Source organism: Ornithorhynchus anatinus, chromosome X5, assembly GCF_004115215.2.
Source record: "Ornithorhynchus anatinus isolate Pmale09 chromosome X5, mOrnAna1.pri.v4, whole genome shotgun sequence".
In the NCBI taxonomy this organism is placed as follows: Eukaryota; Metazoa; Chordata; class Mammalia; order Monotremata; family Ornithorhynchidae; genus Ornithorhynchus; species Ornithorhynchus anatinus.
Genome location: NC_041753.1, coordinates 36906398 through 36932879, shown reverse-complemented (window position 1 = coordinate 36932879; position 26482 = coordinate 36906398). Strand labels below are relative to the sequence as shown.

General features: G+C 45.4%; 1 protein-coding gene across 2 annotated transcripts in view; it reads left to right on the top strand.

The window, feature by feature from the left end:
* Positions 1-26482, top strand: part of LOC100086865 (RNA exonuclease 1 homolog) — a 44814-nt gene that overhangs the window by 7929 nt on the left and 10403 nt on the right. For both annotated transcript variants that reach the window (XM_029054837.2, XM_029054836.2), the window contains exons 6-8: positions 22837-22974; positions 25035-25149; positions 26416-26475. In XM_029054837.2, the coding sequence (XP_028910670.1) occupies positions 22837-22974; positions 25035-25149; positions 26416-26475 (313 nt within the window). The remainder of the gene's footprint in view (positions 1-22836; positions 22975-25034; positions 25150-26415; positions 26476-26482) is intronic.

Here is a 26482-nt window from a genome sequence, read left to right as displayed (position 1 = left end):
CACTTCCCCTTCCAGTTATTGCCCTATCTCCCTACTACCCTTCCTTTCCAAAATCCTAGAACGAGTCGTCTACACTCGCTGCGTAGAATTCCTTAACTCCCATTCTCTCCTGGACCCCCTCCAATCTGGCTTCCGTCCCCTCCACTCTACCGAGACTGCTCTCTCTAAGGTCACCCGTGACCTCCTTCTTGCCAAATCCAATGGCTCCTACTCCATTCTAATCCTCCTTGACCTCTCTGCTGCCTTTGACACTGTCGACCATCCCCTCCTCCTCCACACCTTATTTCACCTTGGCTTCACGGACTCCGTCCTCTCCTGGTTCTCCTCTTATCTCTCTGGCCGGTCATTCTCTGTCTCCTTCGCAAGCGCCTCCTCCCCCTCCCATTCTTTAACTGTTGGAGTTCCTCAAGGGTCAGTTCTTGGCCCTCTTCTGTTCTCCATTTACACTCACTCCCTTGGTGAACTCATTCGCTCACACGGCTTTGACTACCATCTCTACGCAGATGACACGCAGGTCTACATCTCTGCCCCTGTCCTCTCCCCCTCCCTTCAGGCTTGCATCTCCTCCTGCCTCCAGGACGTCTCCACCTGGATGTCTGCCCGCCACCTAAAACAACATGAGCAAAACTGAGCTCCTCATCTTCCCTCCCAAGCCCGGTCCTCTCCCAGACTTCCCTATCACTGTGGATGGTACGACCATCCTTCCCATCTCTCAGGCCTGCGACCTCGGTGTCATCTTTGACTCGTCTCTCTCGTTCATCCCACACATCCGATCCGTTACCAAGACCTGCCGGTCTCACCTTTACAATATCGCCAAGATCCGCCCTTTCCTCTCCACCCAAACGGCTACTTTACTGCTACGGGCTCTCGTTATATCCCAGCTAGACTACTGTGTCAGCCTTCTCTCTGATCTCCCTTCCTCCTCTCTCGCCCCGCTCCAGTCTATTCTTCACTCTGCTGCCCGGCTCATCTTCCTGCAGAAACAATCTGGGCATGCCACTCCCCTTCTTAAACACCTCTAGTGGTTGCCTATCAACCTCTGCTCAAAACAAAAACTCCTCACTCTAGGCTTCAAGGCTCTCCATCACCTTGCCCCTTCCTACCTCTCCTCCCTTCTCTCTTTCTACTGCCCACCCCGCACGCTCCCCTCCTCTGCCGCCCACCTCCTCACCGTCCCTCGGTCTCGCCTATCCCGCCGTCGAACCCTGGGCCATGTCCTCCCGCGGTCCTGGACTGCCCTCCCTCCTCACCTCCGACAATCTAATTCTCTTCCCCTCTTCAAATCCCTACTTAAAGCTCACCTCCTCCAAGAGGCCTTCCCAGACTGAGCTCCCCCCTTTTTCCTTCTGCTCCCTGTACCCACCCCTTCGCCTCTCCACAGCTAAACCTTCTTCTCCCCCCTTTCCCTCTCCTCCTCCCCCTCTCCCGTCCCACCCCTTCAGCACTGTACTCGTCCGCTCAACTGTATATATCTTCATCACCCTATTTATTTTGTTTAATGAGATGTACATTACCCTGATTCTATTTATTTGCCATTGTTTTTATGAGATGTTCTTCCCCTTGACTCTATTTATTGCTGTTGTTCTTGTCTGCCTGTCTCCCCCGATTAGACTGTAAACCCGTCAAAGGGCAGGGACTGTCTCTATCTGTTGCTGACTTGTACATTCCAAGCGCTTAGTACAGTGCTCTGCACGTAGTAAGCGCTCAATAAATACTATTGAATGAATGAATGAATGGAGTTATAGGAGTCCCAGAGTGCCATCTGGGACAAGATTGTGTCTGACCAGATTACCTTGTATCCACTCCAGCACTTAATACAGTGCTCAACACGTTGTGAATGTTTACCAAATAAATACCCCAATTATTTTTAGTCAATCAATCCATGAGATTATTTGTGCTCTTACTGGATGCAGAGCCTTGTATCAAGTTCTCAGGAGTGTAGAATTCAACAGAGTTGGCAGGCGCAATCCCAGCCCACCAGAAACCTATTTTCTCGAGGGAGAGACAGACATCGAAATACATATTTTCAAATAGAAATATAACTATGCTAAATGTAAACTTAAATATGGATAAATATCATGATTATTCCTGAGCAAAGAGGGTAAAGTTTCATGAGTGGTAAGGATGAATCAGCCTGGATCCTGGATTTCCATGGGCTATACTCAGCTGCACCAGTTCAGGATCAGAGGAGTTAGACTCTAAGGGCTTGTGGGACATGAAAAGAGGAGGAAAAGAGGGCAAAGATGTTGAGTTCATAAGAAAGAGTGGTATGGAGGAGGTGGACTTTGCGTCAAGGGAAGGGACTGGAAGGGAAGGGAGTCTAGGAGGTCATTGTGAACTTGGGTACAGGTGAAGAGGATGAAGAGCTTGGAGATCTTTCGGACAGGCAAACAACAGCTGTGAGGGATGAAGGCACATGGGGGTAGGCCAGCCACTGCTAGCACTCAGGAATAGCAGAAACTCCCTCCTCTCCATCCAAACACCATGGTACCCAACAGGGACCAAACCAACAGGAAACTGAACAGATGGCCACCCTGTGTGGTCTTAGAGGCTGTGGTCAGAGCATGGTAGTTTGGCATTGGAGTGGTTAGAAATGGTGCATTGTCTGTTCCTAATGAGATCTTTTTCGTGTCCACATGGAGCAAGAGGTCAGAGGTGAGTAGGCTGTGGATGGGCATGACTGTGTGTGCCCTTCTTGCTGATGTTCCTGCCTCCTGGCTGTCCCCTCTCTGGTCCACACTTCACTGTGCTGACGAGTTCACTACCCTAAAACATTGCTTGGTCCACGTCTACCCTCTGCTCAAAATCCTCCAGAGGTTGCCCCTCCACCTCCATATGAAGTGGAAACTCCTTACCACTGGCTTTAAAGCACTCAATCAGCTCTTTCTCCTTCCTATCTTACCTAGCTGATCTCCTATTGCAACCCAGCCCAAATATTTCAGTCCTCCTAACGCCAGTCTATTCACTGTATCTCTCTTGTCTTTCCCGCCACCAGCCCCTTGCCCACATCCTCCCTCTGGCCTGGCACTCCTTCCCCCTTCATAACCAACAGTCCACCACCATCACCATCTTAAAAGCCCCACTAAAACCACATCTCCAAGAGGCCTTCCCCAACTAAGACTTCTTTTCCTGTAACTGAATTCTCTCAGCTCCCGTCTGCACTCAGATCTGTGCCCTTCAGCGCATGATATTCAACCCACCCTTCCCCCAGAGCACTCATACACTTACACTCTGTCATTTCCCATATCTGTAATGTATTCCAATATCTGTGCCCCCTACTATCTTTAGGCTCCCTTTAGGCAGGGCACGTATCTACCAACTGTATTGTACTTTCCCAAGTGCTAAATACAGAGCTAAGTATAAAATGCATGGTGCTCAGTGCTCTGGCCTCTTGGAGGAGGTATGAATTTTGGTGGGCTTGGCTAGTGGGGAGAGGGGTGGTCTGTTGGATATGAGGGAGGAGGGTGTTCCATGATAGAAATTCACTTAGAAATCCAGGGTTGAACCACAACATAGAGAAGGGTAGTAGGGGTCTTTAATGTTGAGAAGATGAGGGATGGTGGGATGAAGAGGAATTTACTCATTATGGAATGGAGATCCACTGAATGACACACAAATGGAGTTACTTAGAGCAGTAAGTAATAGTGATATGGAAGGTAGTGGGTAAATAGAGTCAGCATGGTAAGGTGCTTTGCAAGTGCTCTACCACTGGGTGGCAAAGTTCTGAGGAGCAAACAGGTCATATAACTCATCTATGAGCCAATTTCCTCTGAGTCACTGCAGTGCCAGAACTTGGAGCTGGTAGGCAAACGGGTTGTCTGTGGCTGGTTTTCATCATCCCCTGGGGTGGCGGAAGGTAGGTAGGGATGGGGGTTCCTTGGTAACACCAAAAAGGAGACAGGTGATGAGGGTCAAGAGTTTGGAGGTCTTTGGGGCAGGCAAAGAAAAGCTGCGAGGGGTGAAGGCATCTGGAAGTCAGGCAGCCACTGCTAGCACTCACACTCAAGAGTACCAGAACTTCCATCCTCTCCACCCACGCACATGGTATGTGGCAGGGATCAGACCAGCTGGAAGCTGGACAGATGGCCAACCTATGTGGCCTTGGAGGCTGTGGTTAGAGGGTGATAGCTCAGGATTGGAGTGGTTATTAGGAATGGTGCTTTATCTCTCAGTGATGAGATCCAGTTTGCATCCAAATAGAGCAAGAGGTCAGAGGGTGAGTAGATTATGGAAGGGCGTGACCATGCATGCCCCGCTCTCTGACTTTCCTGCCACATGGCTGTCCCCTCTCCAAATGTTAAGAAGGTGAAGGATGGTGAGATGAAGAGTAATTTATTCATTATGGAATGGAGATCCACTGAATGACACACAAATGGAGTTACTTAGAGCAGTAAGTAATAGTGATATGGAAGGTAGTGGGTAAATGGAGTCAGCATGGTAGGATGCTTTGCAAGTGCTCTACCACTGGGTGGCAAAGTTTTGAGGAGCAAACAGGTCATGTGACTCATCTGTGAGGCAATTTCCTCTGAGTCAAGGCAGTGCCAGAACTTGGAGCTGGTAGGCAAACGGGTTGTCTGTGGCTGGTTTTCATTGTTCCCTGGGGTGACAGAAGGTAGGTTGGGATGGAGGTTCCTTGGTAACACCGAAAAGGAGACAGGTGAAGAGGGTCAAGAGTTTGGAGGTCTTTAGGGCTGGCAAAGAAATGCTGTGAGGGATGAAGGCATCTGGAAGTCAGGCAGCCACTGCTAGCACTCACACTCAAGAATACTAGAACCTCCATCCTCTCCACCCACACACATGGTATGTGGCAGGGATCAGACCAGCTGGAAGCTGGACAGATGGCCAACCTATGTGGCCTTGGAGGCTGTGGTTAGAGGGTGATAGCTCAGCATTGGAGTGGTTATTAGAAATGGTGCCATATCTCTCAATGATGAGATCCAGTTTGCATCCAAATAGAGCAAGAGGTCAGAGGTGAGTAGGTTGTGGAAGGGCGTGACCATGCATGCCCCGCTCTCTGACTCTCCTGCTGCCTGGCTGTCCTCTCTCCAATGTTGAGGAAATGAAGGATGGTGAGATGAAGAGGAATTTACTCATTATGGTACGGAGGTCCATCAAATGGCATGTGAAGGGAGTTGGAGAGTGGTGTGCAGGTAGGAATGCATAGGATTTGGGTGATGTATCAGACAGTATTTTGATTACTTACAGCAATGAGTGATTGTGATATGGAGAGCAGTAAAATGGAGTCAATCAGGCAGGGTGCTTTGCAAGTGTTTAACCACTGGGTGGTGAAGATAAGAGGAGCAAGCAGGTCATGTGACATCTCTATGCGATTTCCTAAGAGATACGAGCAGTGCCAGACCTCGAAGCTGGTAGGCAAACAGGTGTCTGTGACTGGTTTTCACCGTCCCCTGAGGTGGCGGAAGGCAAGTTGGGATGGGGGTTCCTTAGTAACACAAAACAGGAGACAGGTGAAGAGGGTCAAGAGTTTGGAGATCTTTGAGTCAGGCAAAGAGAAGCTATGAATGGTGAAGGCATCTGGGAGTCACGTAGTCATACTAGCACTCAAGAATACCAGAATCTCCATTCTCTCCACCCATGCACACGGTACCTGACAGGGCTCACACCAGCTGCAAGCTGGACAAATGGCTACCCTAGTGGCCTTGGAGACTGTGGTCAGAGGATGGTAGTTCGGCATTGGAGTGGTTAGAAATGGTGCACTGTCTCTCAATGGTGAGATCCAGTTTGTGTTCAAATAGAGCAAGAGGTCAGAGGTGAGTAGGTTGTGGAAGGGCCTGACCATGCATACTCCACTCTCCTGCCGCTTGGCCGTCCCCTCTCTGAATGTTTCGAAGGATGGTGAGATGAAGAAGAATTTTCTCATGGAACGGAGATCCACTGAATGACATGTAAATAGAGATGGAGGATGATATGCAGGTACGAATGCAGAGAATTTGGGTAATGTATCAGACAGTATTGTGATAACTTACAGCAGTGAGTGATAGTGGTATGGAGAGCATTAAAGTGGAGTCACCATGGCAGGGTGGTTTGCAGGTGCTCAGCCACTGGGTGGCAAAGTTTTGAGGAGCAAGCAGGTCATGTGACTAGGCTGGGAGGAAATTTCCTCTGAGCTTTGGCAGTGCCAGAGCTTGGAGCTGATAGGCAGATCACCATTCCCCAGGGTGTCAGAAGGCAGGTCTGGAAGGGGGTTCCTTGTTAACACAGAACAGAGCGGGTATGGGATTCCGGGGAGGTAGCAGGGCAGTCGGGTAGAGGATGACACTGAGGGCCCTGAGACCTGCAATGAGGGTGGCGAGAGGCACCAGGAGGCCTCTGGCAGACAGATCCGGAGTATGACCGGTGGCGGCTTAAGTCCATGTGGGTGGGCTCGGTGGAGAGGATGGGTTGGGACCCGACCCCCGAGAGCTGTGATGGGAGGTCTTGGGCCCCTGGATGATGTTGGTGTAGGGACCCAGGCTGTTAGCAACAGCGGTCTCAGTGCCTGTGCGCATCCCATGGCAGATCAGCATTATCAAGGTAGATGGTGAGGGTACCAAGGGTTCAGAAAGGTAGTAAAAGTCTGGAATAGTTAGTGGGCCCTTTGGGAGTGGATGAAGGAGGGACAGGACAGGATTACCGTGTATCCACTCCAACGCTTAGTACATTGTTCTAAACATCAGAAGCGCATACCAAATAAAGGCCGCAATTTTTATCAACCAGTCAACCCATGGTATTTATTGAGCTCTTATTGCCTATGGGAGAGTAGAATTCAACAGAGTTGGTAGACACCCACTAGGACCTTAACATTCTGGAAAGGAACACGTGTCATGTCTTATGCTGTCAAGTCATCTCCAACCCATTGCACCACCATGGGCACATCTCTCCCAGAACATCCTGCCTCCACCTGCAATCAGACATTAAAATAAATATGATTAAATAAAAATTATATTTGCAAATAATTTAAAAACAAAATAATTCATAAATATTTAAAATATATTTAATCATTGTCTAATATAATCATGAATAATTATATATTAATTATTATACGATATTATTGTATGGTGTAATAAATAATATAAATGATTAAACAATAATATATGAATAATATAGGAGAGCAACTTGGCCTAGTGGACAGAGTATGGGCCTGGGAGTCAGAAGGATCTGGGTTCCAACCTGGGCTCTGCCACTTGTCTGCTGTGTGACCTTGGGCACGTCACTTCACTTTTCTGTGCCTCAGTTACCTCATCTCTAAAATGGAGATTACAGCTGTGAGCTCCATGTGGGATAGTGACTGTGTCCAATGTGATTAGTTTGTATCTACCCCAGCACTTAAAACAGTTCCTTACTTGTAGTAAGCACTTAACAAATACCATCGTTAATATCATTATTATTATAACTACAGTGACAATATATTATCTATACACTTAAAAATAATCAAAATGAAATATAAATAAATATTACTATTTTTTCTGGGCAGAAGAGGGTAAAGTTACATAAGGCATTAGGATGAATCAACCTGGTTTCTGGATTTCCATGGGCTATGCTAGCTGTACCAGTGCAGGATCAGAGGAGACAGGTGCTGAGGGTTTGTGGGTCATGAAGAGCAGACAAAGAGCGGGCAAGGACGTTGAGTTCTGTAGAAAGAGTGGTATCGAGGTGGTGGACTTTTGGGTCAAGGAAAGAGACTTTGGTTAGGGAGTCAGCTCACTGTGGGCAGGGAATGTGTCTGCTAATTCTGTAGTATTGTACCCTCCCAATCACTTAATACAGTGTTCTGCACATAATAGGCACTCAATAAATACTATTGATTGATTGAATCCAGGAGGGGGTCGTGAGCTTGGAAACAGGTGACGAGGGTCAAGAATTTGGAGGTCTTTGGGGGCAAGCCAAGAAAAGCTGTGAGGGGTGAAGACATCTTGGGGGTCAGGTAGCTATTTCTAGCACTCAAGAATACCAGAAACTCCATCTTCTCCACCCACGCACACAGTACCCAGCGGGGATCAGACCATCTGGAAGCTGGACAAATGGCCACCCTATGTGGTCTTGGAGACAGTGGACAGAGAGTGATTGTTTGATTTTGGAGTGGTTGGAAATGGTGCTGTTTCTCTTAACGATGAGATCCAGTTTGCATCCGAATAGAGCAAGAAGTCAGAGGAGAGTAGGTGGTGGTTGAAGGGTGTGACCATGCGTGCCTCACTCTGAGTCTTCTGCTTCCTGGCTGTCCCTTCTCCAGTCCATGCATCAGTCTGCTGCCCAGTTCACTTGTCTAAAACAGTGTTCTATCCACATCTCTCCTCTACTCAGAATTCTCCAGAGGTTGCCCAACCACCTGCACATCAAATGGAAACTTCTTACCATCACCTTTAAAGTCCTCAAACAGCTCTCTCCCTCCTACCTTACCTCGCTGATCTCCTACGGCAACCCAGCCCACATACTTCACTCCTCCTAACACCACCTAATCACTGTATCTCAATCTCGTCTTTCCCGCTGCTGACCCCTTGCCCGCATCCTCCCTCTGGCCTGGAATTCCCTACCCCATTGTATCTGACAATCCACCACTATCATCACCTTCAAAGCACCATTAAAATTGCATCTCCAAGAGACCTTGATCAACGAAACCCTCTTTTCCCATGCCCACTCTTCCCTCTGCCTCCCCTAGGGACTCAGATCTGGACCCTTCAGCACTAGATATTCAATCCTCCCTCAGCCATGCACATGTCCATTCACTCTGCCACTTCCCCTGTCTGTAGTTTATTTTAATGTCTATGTCCCCCTCTAGTCTTTAAGCTCCTTTTGGGCACGGCACATGTCTTCCAACTCTATTGTACTTTCCCAATGCTTAATTCAGTGCTAAATATTAAATTCACAGTGCTCAGTGCTCAGGCCTCTTGGAGGGTTATGATTTTGGGTGGGCTTGGAAGGTTGAGAGAATGGTGGTTTGTTGGATATGAGGGGGATGGGTGTTCCAGGCCAAAAATTCGCTTAGAAATTCAGAGCTGGACCCTGGTAACTTAAAGGAGGATGTTGAATGTTGAGAAGGTGAGGAATGAAGAGAAATTTATTTATTATGGCATGGAGATCCACTAATTCCCACTTTTTTATGGTAGTTGTTTAAACTCTTACCATGTGCCAGGCACTGTATTAAGCACTGGGGTAAATACAAGCTAATCAGGGTGGACATGGTCCATGTCTCACAGATAGAAATCATAGTCTTAATCCCCATTTTTCAGATGAGGTAAACTGAGACACCAAGAAGTGAAGTGACTTGTCCAAGGTCACACAACAGACACGTGACTGAACTGGAAGTAGAACCTAGGTCATTTTGACTTGCAAGCCCGTGCTCTTTCCCTCTGGCCATGCTACTTCTCATAAATGGAGTTGGAGGTTGATGTGTGGATAGGAATGCATGGGATTTGAGTGAGTTATCATGCACTGTCATGATTACTTAGAGCAGTGAATAATAGTGATCTGGAAAGCAGAAGATAAAATGGAGTCAAAATGGCAGGCTGCTTCACAACTGCTCAACCACTGGGGGGGCAAAATTTTGAGGAACGAGAAAGTCGTGTGTTTAGTCTGTGAGGAAATTTCATCTGAGCTACGGCAGTGCCAGAGCTTGAAGCTGGTAGGCAAACAGGGTGTCTGTGGCTGGTTTTCACCATCCCCTGGGGTGGCGGAAGGCAGGTCAGGATGGGAAGTCCTTGAAAACACAGAAGAGTTGGTAAGGTATTCCGGAGAAGTAGCAGGATGATCAGATGAAAAGATGATCCCAAGGGCCCTGAGAGCTACCTTGAAGGCCAGGAGGCACTAGCAGGCTGCTTGAGGACAGATCCAGAGTGTGACTGGCGGTCGCTTAAGTCCACGGTGGAGAGGACGTGTTAGGAGCTGACCTCCAAGAACTGTGTTGGAGGCTTGTGAGCCCTGGATATTGTTGGAGGAGGGGCCTGGGTCTTTTCAGGAGTGGCTTTAGTTCACCTGGGCGGTCCATGGTGGAGCAGGGTAATAGAGGATGACGGTGATGGCACCGAGGGGTCAGAAAGACAGTAAAGAGAGTGAGTTCGGAGGGAGTGGATGAAGGAGGTTTGCGAGTGCCATGTGGGACGGTACTGTGTTTGACCTGATCATCTTGTATCTATTCAGGCCCTTCGTATAGTGCTCAGCACATAGGGAGTGCTTCACAAATACCACAGTTATTATCAAGCAGTTAATCCATGGTATTTTTTGAGCTCTTACTGAGTGCAGCATGCTGTATTAAGCATTTGATAGAGTATAATACAACAGAATTGGTAGACACATTTCCTGCCCACAGAGAGCTTACATTTTAGAATGGGAAACAGACATTAAAATGCATATTTTGAAATTCTATAAATATTTTAAAATACAAGTGTAACTACAATAAATGTAATATTAACTATATAGGATAATATTTAATTTTTTGCTGAGAAGAGGGCACAGTTTCATAAGAGGTAAGGATAAATTTAAAGAGGTGGAAGTCAGGCTGGATTCTGTATTTCCATGGGTTACATTCAGCTGCACCAGTGCCGGATCAGAGGAGGTAGTTGATGAGTGTTTGTGGACATGAATAACAGAGAAAGAGAGGGCAAGGACAGTAAGTTCTGTAGAAAGAGTGGTATTGAGGAGGTGGACTTTTGCCTCAAGGGAAGGATGGTTGGTAGGGAGTCCAGGAGGGGGTTGTGAGCATGGGGAGAGGTGAAGAGGGTCAGGAGTTTGGAGATCTTTGGGGCAGGCAAAGAACAACTGTGAGATGTGGAGGTCAGGTACCCACTGACAGCATTCAGAAATACCTGAAACTCCCTCCTCTCCCCACAAGCGTACAATACCCAATAGGGATCAGACCAGCTGAAAGCTGGACAAATGGCCACCCTATTGTGGTCTTGGAGGCTGTGATCGGACGGTGGTAGTTTGGCAATGGAACGGTTAGAAATTGTGCATTGTCACTTAATGATGATATCCTGTTTGTGTCCAAATGGAGCAAGTGGTCAGAGGTGAGTAAGTTGGGGAAGTGTGTGACCAGGCAAGCCCCTCTCACTGACTTTTCTGCCTCCTGACTGTTCCCTCTCTGGTCTTTACTTTACTCTGCTGCTCAGTTCACTTTTCTAAACCACTGTTCAGTCCAGGCCTCCTCTCTCATCAAATAATAATGCTGGCATTTGTTAAGCGCTTACTATGTGCAGAGCACTGTTCTAAGTGCTGGGGTAGATACAGGGTAATCAGGTTGTCCCACATGAGGCTCACAGTTAATCCCCATTTTACAGATGAGGTAACTGAGGCACAGAGAAGTTAAGTGACTTGTCCACAGTCACACAGCTGACAAGTGGCAGAGCCGGGAGTCGAGCCCATGACCTTTGACTCCGAAGCCCAGGCTCTTTCCACTGAGCCACGCTGCTTCTATAAATCAAATCCTCCTTTGGTTGTCCTCCTCCCTCCTCATCAAATGGAAACTCCTTACCATCAACTTTAAAACATTCAGTCAGTCAACCCCTCTCCCACTTACCTTGCTTATCTCCGACCCTCACACTTCGCCTCTCCCAATGTCAATCTACACTCTCTACCACACTCTTGTCTAGACTGCCACCGATGGCTTGCTCACATCTTCCCTCTGACCTGGAATTTTCTCTCCCTTTGTATCTGACAGTCCACTACTATCACCACGTTCAAAGCCCCACCAAAATCACCTCTCCACTCCTTTGGAGAACTCATTCACTCCTATGGCTTTTGCTACCATCTCTTTGGTGATGATTCTCAAGTCTACATCTCCAGCCCTGACCACTCTCCTCTGTGGTCTTGTATTTCCTCCTGCCTTCGGACATCTCTACTTGGATGTCCTGCCGACACCTCAAACTTAACATGTCCTAAACATGTTATCTTATCTTCCCGCCCAAACCCTGTCCTCTCCATGTTTCCCATCATTGACAATATCACTATCCTCCTAGTTGACCACTCTCCTTCTCTGTGATCTTGTATTTCCTCTTGCCTTCGGACATCTCTACTTGGATGTCCTGCCGACACCTCAAACTTAACATGTCCTAAACATGTTATCTTCCCGCCCAAACCCTGTCCTCTCCATGTTTCCCATCATTGACAATAGAATTCCTTAACTCCCATTCTCTCCTGGACCCCCTCCAATCTGGCTTCCGTCCCCTCCACTCTCCCGAGACTGCTCTCTCTAAGGTCACCCATGACCTCCTTCTTGCCAAATCCAATGGCTCCTGCTCCATTCTAATCCTCCCTGACCTCTCAGCTGCCTTTGACACTGTCAACCATCCCCTCCTCCTCCACACCTTATCTCACCTTGGCTTCACGGACTCCGTCCTCTCCTGGTTCTCCTCTTATCTCCCTGGCCGGTCATTCTCGGTCTCCTTGGCAGGCGCCTCCTCCCCCTCCCATCCTTTAATTGTTGGAGTTCCTCAGGGGTCAGTTCTTGGCCCTCTTCTATTGTCCATTTACACTCACTCCCTTGGTGAACTCATTCGAGCTCACGGCTTTGACTGCCATCTCTACGCAGATGACACGCAGGTCTACATCTCTGCCCCTGTCCTCTGCCCCTCCCTTCAGGCTCGCATCTCCTCCTGCCTCCAGGATGTCTCCACCTGGATGTCTGCCCGCCACCTAAAACTCAACATGAGCAAGACTGAGCTCCTCATCTTCCCTCCCAAGCCCGGTCCTCTCCCAAACTTCCCTATCACCGTGGATGGTACCACCATCCTTCCCGTCTCTCAGGCCCGCAACCTCGGTGTCATCTTTGACTCGTCTCTCTCGTTCACCCCACACATCTGATCCGTTACCAAGACCTGCCGGTCTCACCTTTACAATATCACCAAGATCCGCCCTTTCCTCTCTACCCAAACGGCTACCCTACTGCTACAGGCTCTCGTAATATCCCGGCTAGATTACTGTGTCAGCCTTCTCTCTGATCTCCCTTCCTCCTCTCTCGCCCTGCTCCAGTCTATTCTTCACTCCGCTGCCCGGCTCATCTTCCTGCAGAAACGATCTGGGCATGTCACTCCCCTTCTTAAACACCTCCAGTGGTTACCTATCAACCTCCGCTCCAAACAAAAACTCCTCACTCTAGGCTTCAAGGCTCTCCATCACCTTGCCCCTTCCTACCTGTCCTCCCTTCTCTCTTTCTACTGCCCACCCCGCACGCTCCGCTCCTCTGCCGCCCACCTCCTCACCGTCCCTCGGTCTCGCCTATCCTGCCGTCGACCCCTGGGCCACGTCCTCCCACGGTCCTGGAAGGCCCTCCCTCCTCACCTCCGACAATCGAATTCCCTTCCCCTCTTCAAAACCCTACTTAAAGCTCACCTCCTCCAAGAGGCCTTCCCAGACTGAGCTCCCCCCTTTTTCCCTCTGCTCCCTCTACCCCCCCTTCACCTCTCTGCAGCTAAACCCTCTTCTCCCCCCTTTCCCTCTCCTGTCCCACCCCCTCAGCACTGTACTCGTCCGCTCAACTGTATATATCTTTATCACCCTATTTATTTTGTTTATTTTGTTTAATGAGATGTACATCGCGCTGATTCTATTTAGTTGCCATTGTTTTTAGGAGATGTTCTTCCCCTTGACTCTATTTATTGCCACTGTTATTGTCTGCCTGTCTCCCCCGATTAGACTGTAAGCCAATCAAAGGGCAGGGACTGTCTCTATCTGTTGCCGACTTGTACATTCCAAGTGCTTAGTACAGTGCTCTGCACATAGTAAGCGCTCAATAAATACTATTGAATGAATGAAATTGTCCTCACCTAATCTCTCTGTTGAACCCGCATACTCATTCCATCATCAAATCCTGTGAGTTCTACCATTACAACATTCGTGGCTCACTGGAAAGAGCACGGGCTTTGGAGTCAGAGGTCATGGGTTCAAACCCCGGCTCTGCCACTTGCCAGCTGTGTGACTTTGGGCAAGTCACTTAACTTCTCGGTGCCTCAGTTCCCTCATCTGTAAAATGGGGATTAAGACTGTGAGCCCCACGTGGGACAACCTGATTCCCCTGTGTCTACCCCAGCGCTTAGAACAGTGCTCGGCACATAGTAAGCGCTTAACAAATACCAACATTATTATTATTATTATTAAAATCCACCCTTTCCTCTTCATACAAACTCCTATCACACTTACCCAAGCAATCAGTCAATTGTATTTATTGAGCACTTACTCTGTGCAGAGCACTGTAGTAAGCACTTGGGAGAGTACAATATAAAAATGAGACATATTTCCTGCCACCTTAACTACTACAGCTGCCTCTTGGCTGACCTTCCTCCTGTCTCTCCCCACTCCACTCCATACTTCACACTGCTGCATGGATCATTTTTCTTAAAATATATTCAATATGTGTCTCTCCACTCCTCAAGAACCTCTAGTGGTTGCCCATCCACCTCTGCTTCAAATAGAAGCTCCTTACCATTGACTTTAAAGCCATCAGCTCACTCGGTCCTACCTTACCTTATTTATCCCCTACCAAAAGTCTAGCCCGCACACTTTGCGCCTCTAGTACCAGCTTACTCACTGTGCCCCAGTCTCATCCATCTCACCACTCACCTCTTACCCACATCTTCCTCCTCCATATACACCAGACACCACTCTTCCAACCTTTGAAGAAACATTATTAAGGTCACATCTCTTCAAAGATGCTTTCCCCAGTTAAGCCCTCTTTTCCTTAGCTCTGTCTCAGTCAGTCAGTCAATAGTATTAATTGAACACTTGCTGTGTGCAGAGCACTGTATGAAGCACTTGGGAGAATACAACAATAAACAGACACATTCCCTGCCCACAGTGAGTTTACAGTCTTCCTTCTGCATCCTCTATGCACTTGGTTTATATCCCCCTCTAGACTGTAAGGTCACTGTGAACAGGGAACAGGTCTGCTAATTCTGTTGCAGTGTACTCCCCCAAGCGCTTAGTACAGTGCTCTGAACATAGTAAGTACTCAGTAAATACCATTCATGATGATTACAGTGATCTCCATGAGGCCTTCCTGAACTTATCCTTCATTTTCAATATGTGCCCTCCACTCTTTCTGACCTATGCGAGCAGCAGCCTGGCCTAGTGGAAAGAGCATGGGCCTTGGAGTCAGAGGACCTGGGTTCTAATCCTGACTCTGCCACTTTGCTTTGTGACCTTAGGTAAGTTGCTTAACTTCTTTGTACCTCAATTACCTTATTTATAAAATGGGGATAAAAATTGTGAGCCTCGTGTGGTACATGAACTGTGTCCAACCTGATCATCTTGTATCTACCCCAGCACTTAGTACATTGCCTGGCACATAGTAAGCGCTTAACAAATACCATTAAAAAATATGCATTCGGTTCTGTATCCTTAAGCCCTTGGTTTTCGCCCCACCCTCGACCCCACTGCACTTATATACATATCCATACACTCTCTACCATTTCCCCTGTCTGTAATTTATTTTAATATTTCTTTCTCCTTCTAGCCTCTGAGCAACTTATAGGAGAGATTGTGTATTGTATTTTCCCAAACATTTAGTACTGTGCTCTGTGCTAACTGCGCAGTGCTCATTGCTTAGGCCTCTTGGAGGAGATATAAATTTAAAAGGAGGGACTGGAAGGTGCGGAGAGTGGTGGTCTGTTGGATAAGGAGGGAAAGGGTATTCTAGTCCCGAGCAGCATGGTCTAGTGGAAAGAGCATGGGTCTGGGAGTCAGAGGAACCAGATTCTAATTTTGACTCCACCCATTCCCTGCTGTGTGACCTTCAGCAAGTCACTTACCTTCTCTGTGTGTCAGTTTCCTCACCTGTAAAATGGGAATTCTCTACCTATTCTCCCTCCTACTTAGACTGTGAGCCCCATGTGGGACAGGGCCTGTGTCTGACCTGATTATGTTATATCTACCACAGTGCTTGGTACACAATAAGTGCTTAACAAATACCAGAATAGTAATAATAATAACGCTCACAGTCTAAGAGGGTGAGAAGGTGCAGACTTGAGGGATGAGGAGGAATTTACTTAACAAATACCAGAATAGTAATAATAATAAGGCTCACAGTCTAAGAGGGTGAGAAGGTGCAGACTGGAGGGATGAGGAGTAGAGATTCACGAATTCACACTTAAATGAAGTTGTAGGGTGATTTAGGGGTAGGGATTGCATGAGATTTGGGTGAGGCATCGGGTAGTATAGGGGTTACTTACAGCAATGTGTAATAACTATATGGAGAGCTGAGGGCTAAAATGGAGTCCATATGGTGAGCAGAGAGTAAAATGGAGTCCATATGGCAGGGTGCTTTGCATGTGCAGAACCACTGGGTGGCAAGGTTTTGAGGAACAGGTCATGTGATTCCTTTGTGGAGAGGTGCCATTTCAGATACTAAGGAGGTTGTTCCAGAGCTTGGAGCTGGTAGGAAAGTGGGGTGTCTTGGGGAGAAGGGTTACCCAATGTTGGGGGTGGTATGGAGAATGGGGGAAAGATGTGGGGTTGAGGAGAGTCAGTGAGAGCAGTTTCCAGAGCAGGCTTCTCAGTTTTCTAAATATTGTTACAAGGCCTTTTTCAACCCCGATTCATGCAGGTGGGGGAGGGGCTGAAGTTGAGAATGTTCTGGAAGGCAGGCAATCACAGAGACTGGGACTGTGTGTTCTACAGTGTCTTCTCCTCTCGGTTTTGGGGAGGCAGAGGAGGTCCCACTGGGGTCTTCTTTTAAATTTGGAGGCCTATGTGTACCTGAAGTTTCTACTTCAGAAAAAAACAAGTGCACATGGTAATTTTCCATGAGTTACCATAAGGCCTTTATGGTTTCCCCGAAGGTTCATTTCACTTTGGTAATCCAGTATTACCTTGCAGTATCTTTATTCTGCATCAGAAGTACTATCTCTTCACAGGATTCAGATTTTTAGCCATTTTGGAGGGAAATTTGAAGAACTGTTGAAAGTTGGAATTTCAACTTTGTGAAATTTATTCTTCAAACAGTATTTTGGTTTTGTTAAATAAGGGATAATTGAAGTGGGGAGAAATAGCTAAATAATGCCTTTTAGAAGTAGAGCCATTTTGAAGGGGCTGTCATGGGGGGGATGTTATGGTTTTTAGAAAATAAGTTGTTTGGCAACAGAAAAGCCTGTAGATCTAAGTTTAATTTTTTTTCTCCTTTTTTCCATGGAGTGTTCTACAAAATTTCCTACGCTCTCAGAATTAGGGAGTATCTCCAGTAGATTTAAATAAATTATTTTACCCAAAATCTGTATTGCTGATATAAATGCTTTAAAGAGCTCATTGTGGGCAGGGAATGTGTCTCTTGTTATATTATACTCTCCCAAGTGCTTAGTATAGTGATTTGCACACAATAAGTGCTCAATAAATATAAATGAATGACTGTAAGGAGGGTAAAAAAGCTATTCTATTTTTATTTGATAGTATTTCATCCTTCACGTCTTTCCACTGCCCTGGCCATAAAAAGGGGCACTTAGGAAGTGTGTATTTTTTGTGTATATACATATATATATATATATATGTGTGTGTGTGTGTGTGTGAAAACTTTATAGATACACTACCAGAATGATTGCAGATGGAGGTGGGGCATTCTGAGAGAGCTATGTCCATGGAGTCGCTATGGGTTGGAGACAACTCAGCAGCATAAGACAAGAACAAGTGTGTGTGTACAGCGTAGTTTAGTGGAAAGAGCACGGGCTTGGGAGTCAGAGCACATGGGTTCTAATCCCGGCTCCACACCTTGTCTACTCTGTGACCTTGGGAAAGCCACTTAACTTCTCTGTGCCTCAGTTACCTCATCTGTAAAATGGGGATTAAGACTGTGAGCCCCATGTGGGATAAACTGATTACCTTGTATCTACCCCAGTGCTTAGAACAGTGCTTGGCACATAGTAAGCACTTAACAAATACTATGATTATTTTATATATAGATATACACCCCCCCAAAAAAATGCAGAGAAGAAAAATGCAAGTACATTTTTTTTAACAGTATTTGTAAGTGCATGTGCCAAGCACTGGGATAGATACAAGATGATCAGGTTGGACACAGTCCATCTCTCATATGAGACTCATAGTCCTAATCCCGATATATATACATATATATATATACATGTGTATAGGGATATATTTGTAAGTGTGTATATATATATATATATATATAAATATATATAAATATACATGTGTATGTGTATTTTTCTTAGGATTAAGGGAGGAAAGATAATTGAATAATTTCATTTAATAGATAGTTCCATTAACTATAGCCTTTTAGAAGGTGCTGTATGTGGAAGGAATGGTGAGGAGTTATGGATTCTAGAAAGCAGGTTGTTTGGCAGCAGAAGAGACTCTAAATGTAAAATTACATTCTTCTTTAAACTTTTTTTCCTTGGTGCATTTTGAAAACATTTCTCCGGCCTCAGAATTAGAGGGTGGGTTTAGTTGTCTCAGTAATATCACCTGATAATCCCTATGACATGGATGCTTTAAAGGAGAGTTAAAAACTGGTCTTTGTATATTTAGTGTTCACTTTTATTTAATAGTCTTTCTTCATCATCTGTGTCTTTCACTTGACCTAGCCCCAAAAATGGTCACTTCTGGGAATTGTGGTTTTGAATATATGCATTTTTCCTCCAGGTTAAGAGTAGGGGGGAAGAGATAAATTATTCTATTTTGTGCTGTAGTTCCATTAACAAGAGCCTTTGAGAAGGAACTGTGTTTAGAGTGGGGATGGGGAGCTTTGGTTTTTAGAAAACAGATTGAAAAGTCTGTAAATCTAAGTTTTTGCTTTTCTTTAACCTCTTTTCCTTGGAGTATTTTGAAAAATTTTCTCTGGCCTTAGAAGTAGAGGGTGCTTGTCTCCCGTAGTTTTAAATAAATAATTTCACCAAAAAATCCCTATGGCTGACATCACTGTCCTAATGAAGGATAAAAGTATTCTGGGTTTTTTGGGGTTTTTTTTTTCCATTTCTTGGGGAAAAAAAATGGAAAAGACCCCTCCCTACCCCTCTGCTAAAGACAATTTAAGTGCCTTAGTCTATAGTGGTGAATGAAAAGTGGGTGACAAACAATTCTAGTGTATGTTCTACTGCTTGTATATATTTACAAGTGAGGGGCACTGGCCTTCCCTGACTAAGCCCTCCTTTCCTCTTGTCCCACTCCCTTCTGCAACCCCCTGACTTGTTCCCTTTTTTTGTGCTCCCTCCCAGCCTCATAGCACTTATTTACAGGTCTGTCATTTGTTTATATTAATGTCTGTCTCCCCCCTTAGATGTAAGCTTATTGTAGGCAGGGAATGGATCTGTTCATTTTTCATGGCCTACTGTTCATTCATTCATTCAATAGTATTTATTGAGCGCTTACTATGTGCAGAGCACTGTACTAAGCGCTTGGGATGAACAAGTCGGCAACAGATAGAGACAGTCCCTGCCGTTTGACGGGCTTACAGTCTAATCGGGGGAGACGGACAGACAAGAACAATGGCACTAAACAGCGTCAAGGGGAAGAACATCTCGTAAAAACAATGGCAACTAAATAGAATCAAGGCGATGTACAATTCATTAACAAAATAAATAGGGTAACGAAAATATATACAGTTGAGCGGACGGGTACAGTGCTGTGGGGATGGGAAGGGAGAGGTGGAGGAGCAGAGGGAAAAGGGGAAAATGAGGCTTTAGCTGCGGAGAGGTAAAGGGGGGATGGCAGAGGGAGTAGAGGGGGAAGAGGAGCTCAGTCTGGGAAGGCCTCTTGGAGGAGGTGATTTTTAAGTAAGGTATTGAAGAGGGAAAGAGAATCAGTTTGGCGGAGGTGAGGAGGGAGGGCGTTCCAGGACCGCGGGAGGACGTGACCCAGGGGTCGACGGCGGGATAGGCGAGACCGAGGGACGGCGAGGAGGTGGGCGGCAGAGGAGCGGAGCGTGCGGGGTGGGCGGTAGAAAGAGAGAAGGGAGGAGAGGTAGGAAGGGGCAAGGTGATGGAGAGCCTTGAAGCCTAGAGTGAGGAGTTTTTGTTTGGAGCGGAGGTCGATAGGCAACCACTGGAGTTGTTTAAGAAGGGGAGTGACATGCCCAGATTGTTTCTGCAGGAAGATGAGCCGGGCAGCGGAGTGAAGAATAGACCGGAGCGGGGCGAGAGAGGAGGAAGGGAGGTCAGAGACAAGGCTGACACAGTAGTCTAGCCGGGATATAACGAGAGCCCGTAATAGTAAGGTAGCCGTTTGGGTGGAGAGGAAAGGGCGGATCTTGGCGATATTGTAGAGGTGAAACCGGCAGGTCTTGGTAACGGATAGGATGTGTGGGGTGAACGAGAGGGACGAGTCAAGGATGACACCGAGATTGCGGGCCTGCGGGACGGGAAGGATGGTCGTGCCATCCACGGTGATGGAGAAGTCTGGGAGCGGACCGGGCTTGGGAGGGAAGATGAGGAGCTCAGTCTTGCTCATGTTGAGTTTTAGGTGGCGGGCAGACATCCAGGTGGAGACGTCCCGGAGGCAGGAGGAGATGCGAGCCTGAAGGGAGGGGGAGAGGACAGGGGCGGAGATGTAGATCTGCGTGTCATCTGCGTAGAGATGGTAGTCAAAGCCGTGAGAGCGAATGAGTTCACCGAGGGAGTGAGTGTAAATGGAGAACAGAAGAGGGCCAAGAACTGACCCTTGAGGAACTCCAACAGTTAAAGGATGGGAGGGGGAGGAGGCTCCAGCGTAGGAGACCGAGAATGATCGGCCAGAGAGGTAAGAGGAGAACCAGGAGAGGACAGAGTCCGTGAAGCCAAGGTGAGATAAGGTACGGAGGAGGAGGGGATGGTCGACAGTGTATAGACCATAGGCCTGAGAGTCAGAATCCCCGCTCTGCCACTTTGCTGTGTGACCTTGAGCAAGTCAGTTCTCTTCTCTGGGCCTCAGTTACCTTATCTGTAAAATGGGGATTAAGACTGTGAGCCCCATGTGGGACAGGACTGTGTCCAACCTGATTATCTTGTATCTACCCCAGCGCTTAGAATAGTAATTAGCACATTGTAAGCACTTAACAAATACCATCATTATTATTATTATTACCCCCTCTTCGCCCAAATCCTAAAGTCTTGGGAAACATAAGCCACCCCATTCTGGTCTCATGTCGAGGAGAAACATCCATGCCATTAACAGCATCCTTACTATCAGAACAGCCCTTTTTAAGGAATGCAATCCTGACACCAATCAATCCATCAATGGTATTTATTGAGCTCTATCTGTGTGCAGAGCACTGTACTAAGGGCTTGGAAGAGTGTGATACAAGAGTGTTGCTGTGATCCCACATCACAAAGTACTTACAGTTTACAGGGGGAGAAAGACATTAACATAGATTAAGGATAGGGAAATTAGTAGATAGAGAATAAGAACATAAATGTTGGGGACTGGGGTGAGTATCAAGCTGCTGAGAGGATACACAGCCAAGTTCATAGTCAACAAGGGAGGGTGGATGGGGATTTTAAAAGGGTTTTGAAGGTGAGGAGAATGGTGGACCGTTGGATACGAAGTGGGGAAGAGGGTGGGATTTGCAGGCAAGAGAGAGAGAATGTAGTCAAGGGGTTGGTGGCAGGATAGACGAGATCGAGGTACAGAGAGTAGGTTGGTGTTAGAGGAGCAGAGTGTTCTGGTTGGTTTGTGGTAGGAAATAAATGAAGTCAGGTCGGAGGAAGAGAGCATCTGATTTAGTGCCTTAAAGATGAGGGTGAGGAGTTTCTGTTTGATGTGGGCTACCATTGGAGGTTTTTGAGGAGTGGGGAGATATGTGTGACTTTGGGCAAGTCACTTAACTTCTCTGGGCCTCAGTTATCTCATCTGCAAAATGGGGATTAAGACTGTGAGCCCCACATGGGACAACCTGATTACTCTGTATCTACCCCAGTGCTTAGAACAGTGTTTGACACATAGTAAGCGCTTAACAAATACCATCATCATGATCCAGCCAGAAAAGTTAAGTGGAGAGGAGAGAGATAGAATGCAGGGAGATGGGTGAGAAGGCTGATGCAGTAGTCACAATGAGAAATGATGAGTTCTTGGATCAGTGTGGTAGCAGTTTGGATGGAGAGAAAAGGGTGGAGTTGAGATGCTGTGAAGGTAGAACCAACAGGATTTTGTGCCAGATTGAATGTGTGGGTTGAATGAAAAGATGAGAGGATAAAGCCAAGGTTCTGGGCTTGTGAGACAGGGAGGATGTTGGTATTTATTGAGCACTTACTATGTGCAGAATAGTGTACTAAGTGTCTACCAAGATAGGAAAGTCAGGGGGAGGACAGATGAATGATTGGGTGGGTGGGAAGATGAGGAATTCTGTTTTTCCACCAAATGACAAGCACCAAAAGAGTTTCATGAGAACTATGTGCAAGATGTGTCTCTCATCTCACATATATATCCCAGGTCAGCGGTGATAGCTTCAGATACCAAGGATTTGGTAAGGTCCTTTTTATGTGGAGAATACATCTCCTACCTCTGTTATAGTGTACTCTCCCAAGTGCTTAGTACAGTGTTCTATACACAGTAAGTGCTTAATAAATATAATTGAAGGATTTCTCACTGTATAGTAAGCATCTGCAAAGTGCTAAATTGAGTAAGACTAATAAAATATAAAATATATAAAATATTGAAATATTAAGGGACATCTCTAGGGTGATGAACCGTAATCTCCAAATCAGATTTGTTTTAAGAAAAGAAATAAAATATTTAAATCATATTTATAGGATCTAACAAAAGAGCCATTCATTCCCTTGATATTTCATGTTTACCTCATCTTGGAGTTTTTATTACTTTTATTATTCTGAGTACTTCATGAGTTCAGAGCTTTTTAAAATGTTACTATTCTAAACTCTTAGTTAAATTTTTTTATCCAAAATACATTACTGGAAGTATAAATGAATCTTTTAGGTTACTAAGTGGAAAAGATCTTTAGGAATACCATATTCTACACCCAAAGTACCTCAGGAAACAAGACAAAGATACCTCAACTTGTTTGTGAAAGAACATTTGGAGCATGGCAAAACTATGAATGAGGCTTTTGAGGAGGTTAGTACTTATTACCTCATTCCTTATATCAGCCACAAAATTAAAACTTGGACTGAAATCTATGTACCCATTTTAATTCTGTTGGGGGAAAAAAGTTTTAGATCCTTTTTGTGGCTTGGGACTTCAACATTTGGGGTTACATATCCTTTTCCATACTGGATGTGTAAGATGGTTCTTACCCTTATACTTCTGTAAGATGGTTTCATTCAGCCTAAAATGCTTTCTCCATTTAATGTCATCTTGGACAATTTAGAGGCTTAGGTTGACTGGAACCCAGTTGTTGGTTTGTTTGTTTTTCTGACTGTAATGAGCATCAGATTCATTTGTTTTCTTTAGCTGCCACTAGAATTTTGTGCTCACTCTTATAATGCTTCAGCGAACCTGACTATTATGAATCTGGAGTACTAAAATGTTTAAACTCAAATTTTCTAAGACTTTGAGTAAATTTTCCAAGACTTTGAGTAAATACTTAATATACGTAATTACATCATTCCTTGGAGATATTTAGTGTATGAGGTAAACTGTAAGCATCCTAGATGCATTGTCTCTGTAGGCTTTTAATTGGTAAGTAATTTAAATTATGATTCTAAATTTGCTGTTTGAGCTCACATTTATCTCCATCTCAATCATCTTCCCACCCAAATCCTGTCCTCCTCCAACTTCCCTATCACTGTAGAAAACATCACCATCCTCCCCATCTCACAAGCCTGTAATCTTGGCATTATCCTTGGCTCCTCCCTCATTCCATCCACATAATCTATCACAAAGTCCTGTCAATTCTACCTTCCCAAGATCTCTAAAATCTGCCCATTCCCCTTCAAACTGCTACCATGCTGATCCAAGCACTCATCATTTCCTGCCTTGACTATTGTGGACCTCCCTGCCTGCTCTTTCTCCCCTTTCTGGTGGGAAATTTCACTCTGCTGCCCAGATCATTTTTCTAAAAAAAAACAAACTTGAGTCCACCTCTCCCTTCTCCTCAATAACCTCCAGTGATTACCCACCCACCTTCACATCAAACAAAACCTCCTTACCATCAGCTTTAAGGCACTCTAACCCTCTCTTCCCCTCCTATCTTACATCAGTGATTTCCTTCTACAACCCTGCCCATACACTTTGCCAATATAATAATACCAACCTACTAACCTCAGTCTCATCTATCCCCCCACCAGCCTCCTGCCCCACATCCTCCCTCTGGCCTGGAATTCCCTCCCCAATCTGACAGACTGCCTCTCTCTCCACCTGTAAACCCTTACTAAAATCACATCTCCTCCAAGAGTCCTTCTCCAACTAAGCCTTACCCTCCCAAATAAGGTTACCCTCCCAATTTACCTCCCAACTAAGCCTTACCCTTTCCCTTACCCTCCTTTCCCTTCTGTGCCATCTGTGCACTTGGATTTGTACCCTTTAAGCACTTGATATTTCCCCACCCTCAACCCACAGCACTCATGCACATATCCATAATATTTTGTAATGCTGTCTCCCCCTCTAAAAAAGCAGGGAACACATCTCCCAAGCACTTAGTACAGTGCTCTGTAAGTGCTCAATCAGTACCACTGATTGATTAATTGTTGTCTCTCCAGTAATTATGCCACACATCCTCTTCACACTTGACTGTTTCCTAGTGTAAGTTTAAAACCCAGACCCCCAAAGAAGAGGAGCATCCACTAAAGGGGCTCCGCAGGAAGACACAGTTAGATCACAATTGTCTGTAACTCTTTCCTGTCCTTTCCTGTCCTTGAGCACATCACTCCTCACCTCAGTGGCAGTGAAGGGAATATGAGTATGCTGGGATGGATGACAAAAAGAAGGGGACTCTCAGGTGTTCCCTTACATTTTAAGAATTTATGTTCCTGGAGTAAAATAATTAATACACTAGCCTATAGTAGACCTTATTATCTCTACACTATAGGAATCTTAATAGTGCACACATGTTTGGATGTAGATCTGTATTTTTCATTTCTGTGCCTACGTGTCCATAGTGAAATTGATTTGTTGTTCACACACAAATGTCTAGAATCCTTTGTTCCTGCTCAGTAAGACTTCAATTTGTAACCTAGGCAAAAAAAGAAGAGAAGGCAATATATGACCGTTGTGGCAGTAAAAAGATGTATTTGAACATTGCCGTTAATACTCTGAAAAAACTGAGAAATCCAATTCCTAAACCTCTGAGTGGTAAGATGAAAAATTTTACAGCCTTCACTAAAGAGGAACATTTTTTCATGAAAAATGTATGAGGTGGTTTAGGGTTTATTTATTTATTTTTGCCAAACAGCCATTCTTCCTGTTCCTTCTCCCTCCTCTTCCATATTTCTCCACCGCCTCCACAAGTGAGAATGGTAATGTGTGCCCACTACTTGAACCACATTTATATGGGCATTAGATTTGGCACTTTGGTTAAACTCACAGGCAGATAAGTCCACACTTTAGAATAGGGTATCTGAATGTGACCTTATTGAGGGAAAGCTATGCATGTAACTTTTATATTGGGTTTAGACATACCCAATGTCTTGGAACGTGTTTATTATAAATATACTATGTTCAGGAGTAGTACCCGAGAAATGAACTTTTGAAATTGACTGAAGAGCTTTGGCATAGTTCTAACTTCCTAGTTCCCCTTTCCCTCTTCCCCCACCCTTCCTCAAAGGACATCTTGCAAATAGAATGAATATATTCCAGAATAAGACCTTATATATGTTTGTCAGCTAACAGTTTTTGTGGTTGCCGTGACTTAATGCCTAACTGAACTTCTAAAACCACTAGCATAGTAGTAGTAATAATATTAGTAATAATATGCACTTCCTGCAGAGCACTGTAGTATTTATTCTTTCAATCAATCATTTATTGAGTGCTTACTGTGTGCAGAGCACTCTACTAAGTGCTTGGAAAGTACAATTCAGCAATAAAGAGAGACAATCCCTACCCACACCAGGCACTGGGAGCTCCTGTAAGATCCTTGTGAGCAGGGAACATGTCTGCCAACTCTATTATAGTATACACTCCCTAGTGCGTAGTACAGTGTTCTGCATATAGTAAATGCTCAAATAAGATTGATTGATTGGGAGAAAATAAACAGGTGGGAATTAGACATGGTCCTTGTCCCTTGTGGGGAGGCTCACAATCTAAGAATACAAAGTGTATTTGCATTTGTATTTAAGTGTATTATTATAATAATTTTGGCTCTAGCAATTCTAGAAATTTTGGCTCTACCAAAAATTGCTAATTTATCGTTGAATTAATCTGTTCCATAGGATTTAGGAACTTCATTGGTTAAAAGTTATTTGTTAGGCTTATCCATGCTAGGTATTTTTTGTTACAGCAAAAGGGCTAATTTTTTTTTTTAAGTGAGGGCTGTGATTACACACTATCTAGCTGTGTTTTTCAGGTTCATAACAAAATAATGCAATGTCCTCAGAAGATTTTTTTATTTCTTCATTTCAGACCAGGGTGCGGTCAGTACAGGAAGCAGTGAAAGTAAATTTACAACACCTGAAACACGTGGTAAGGT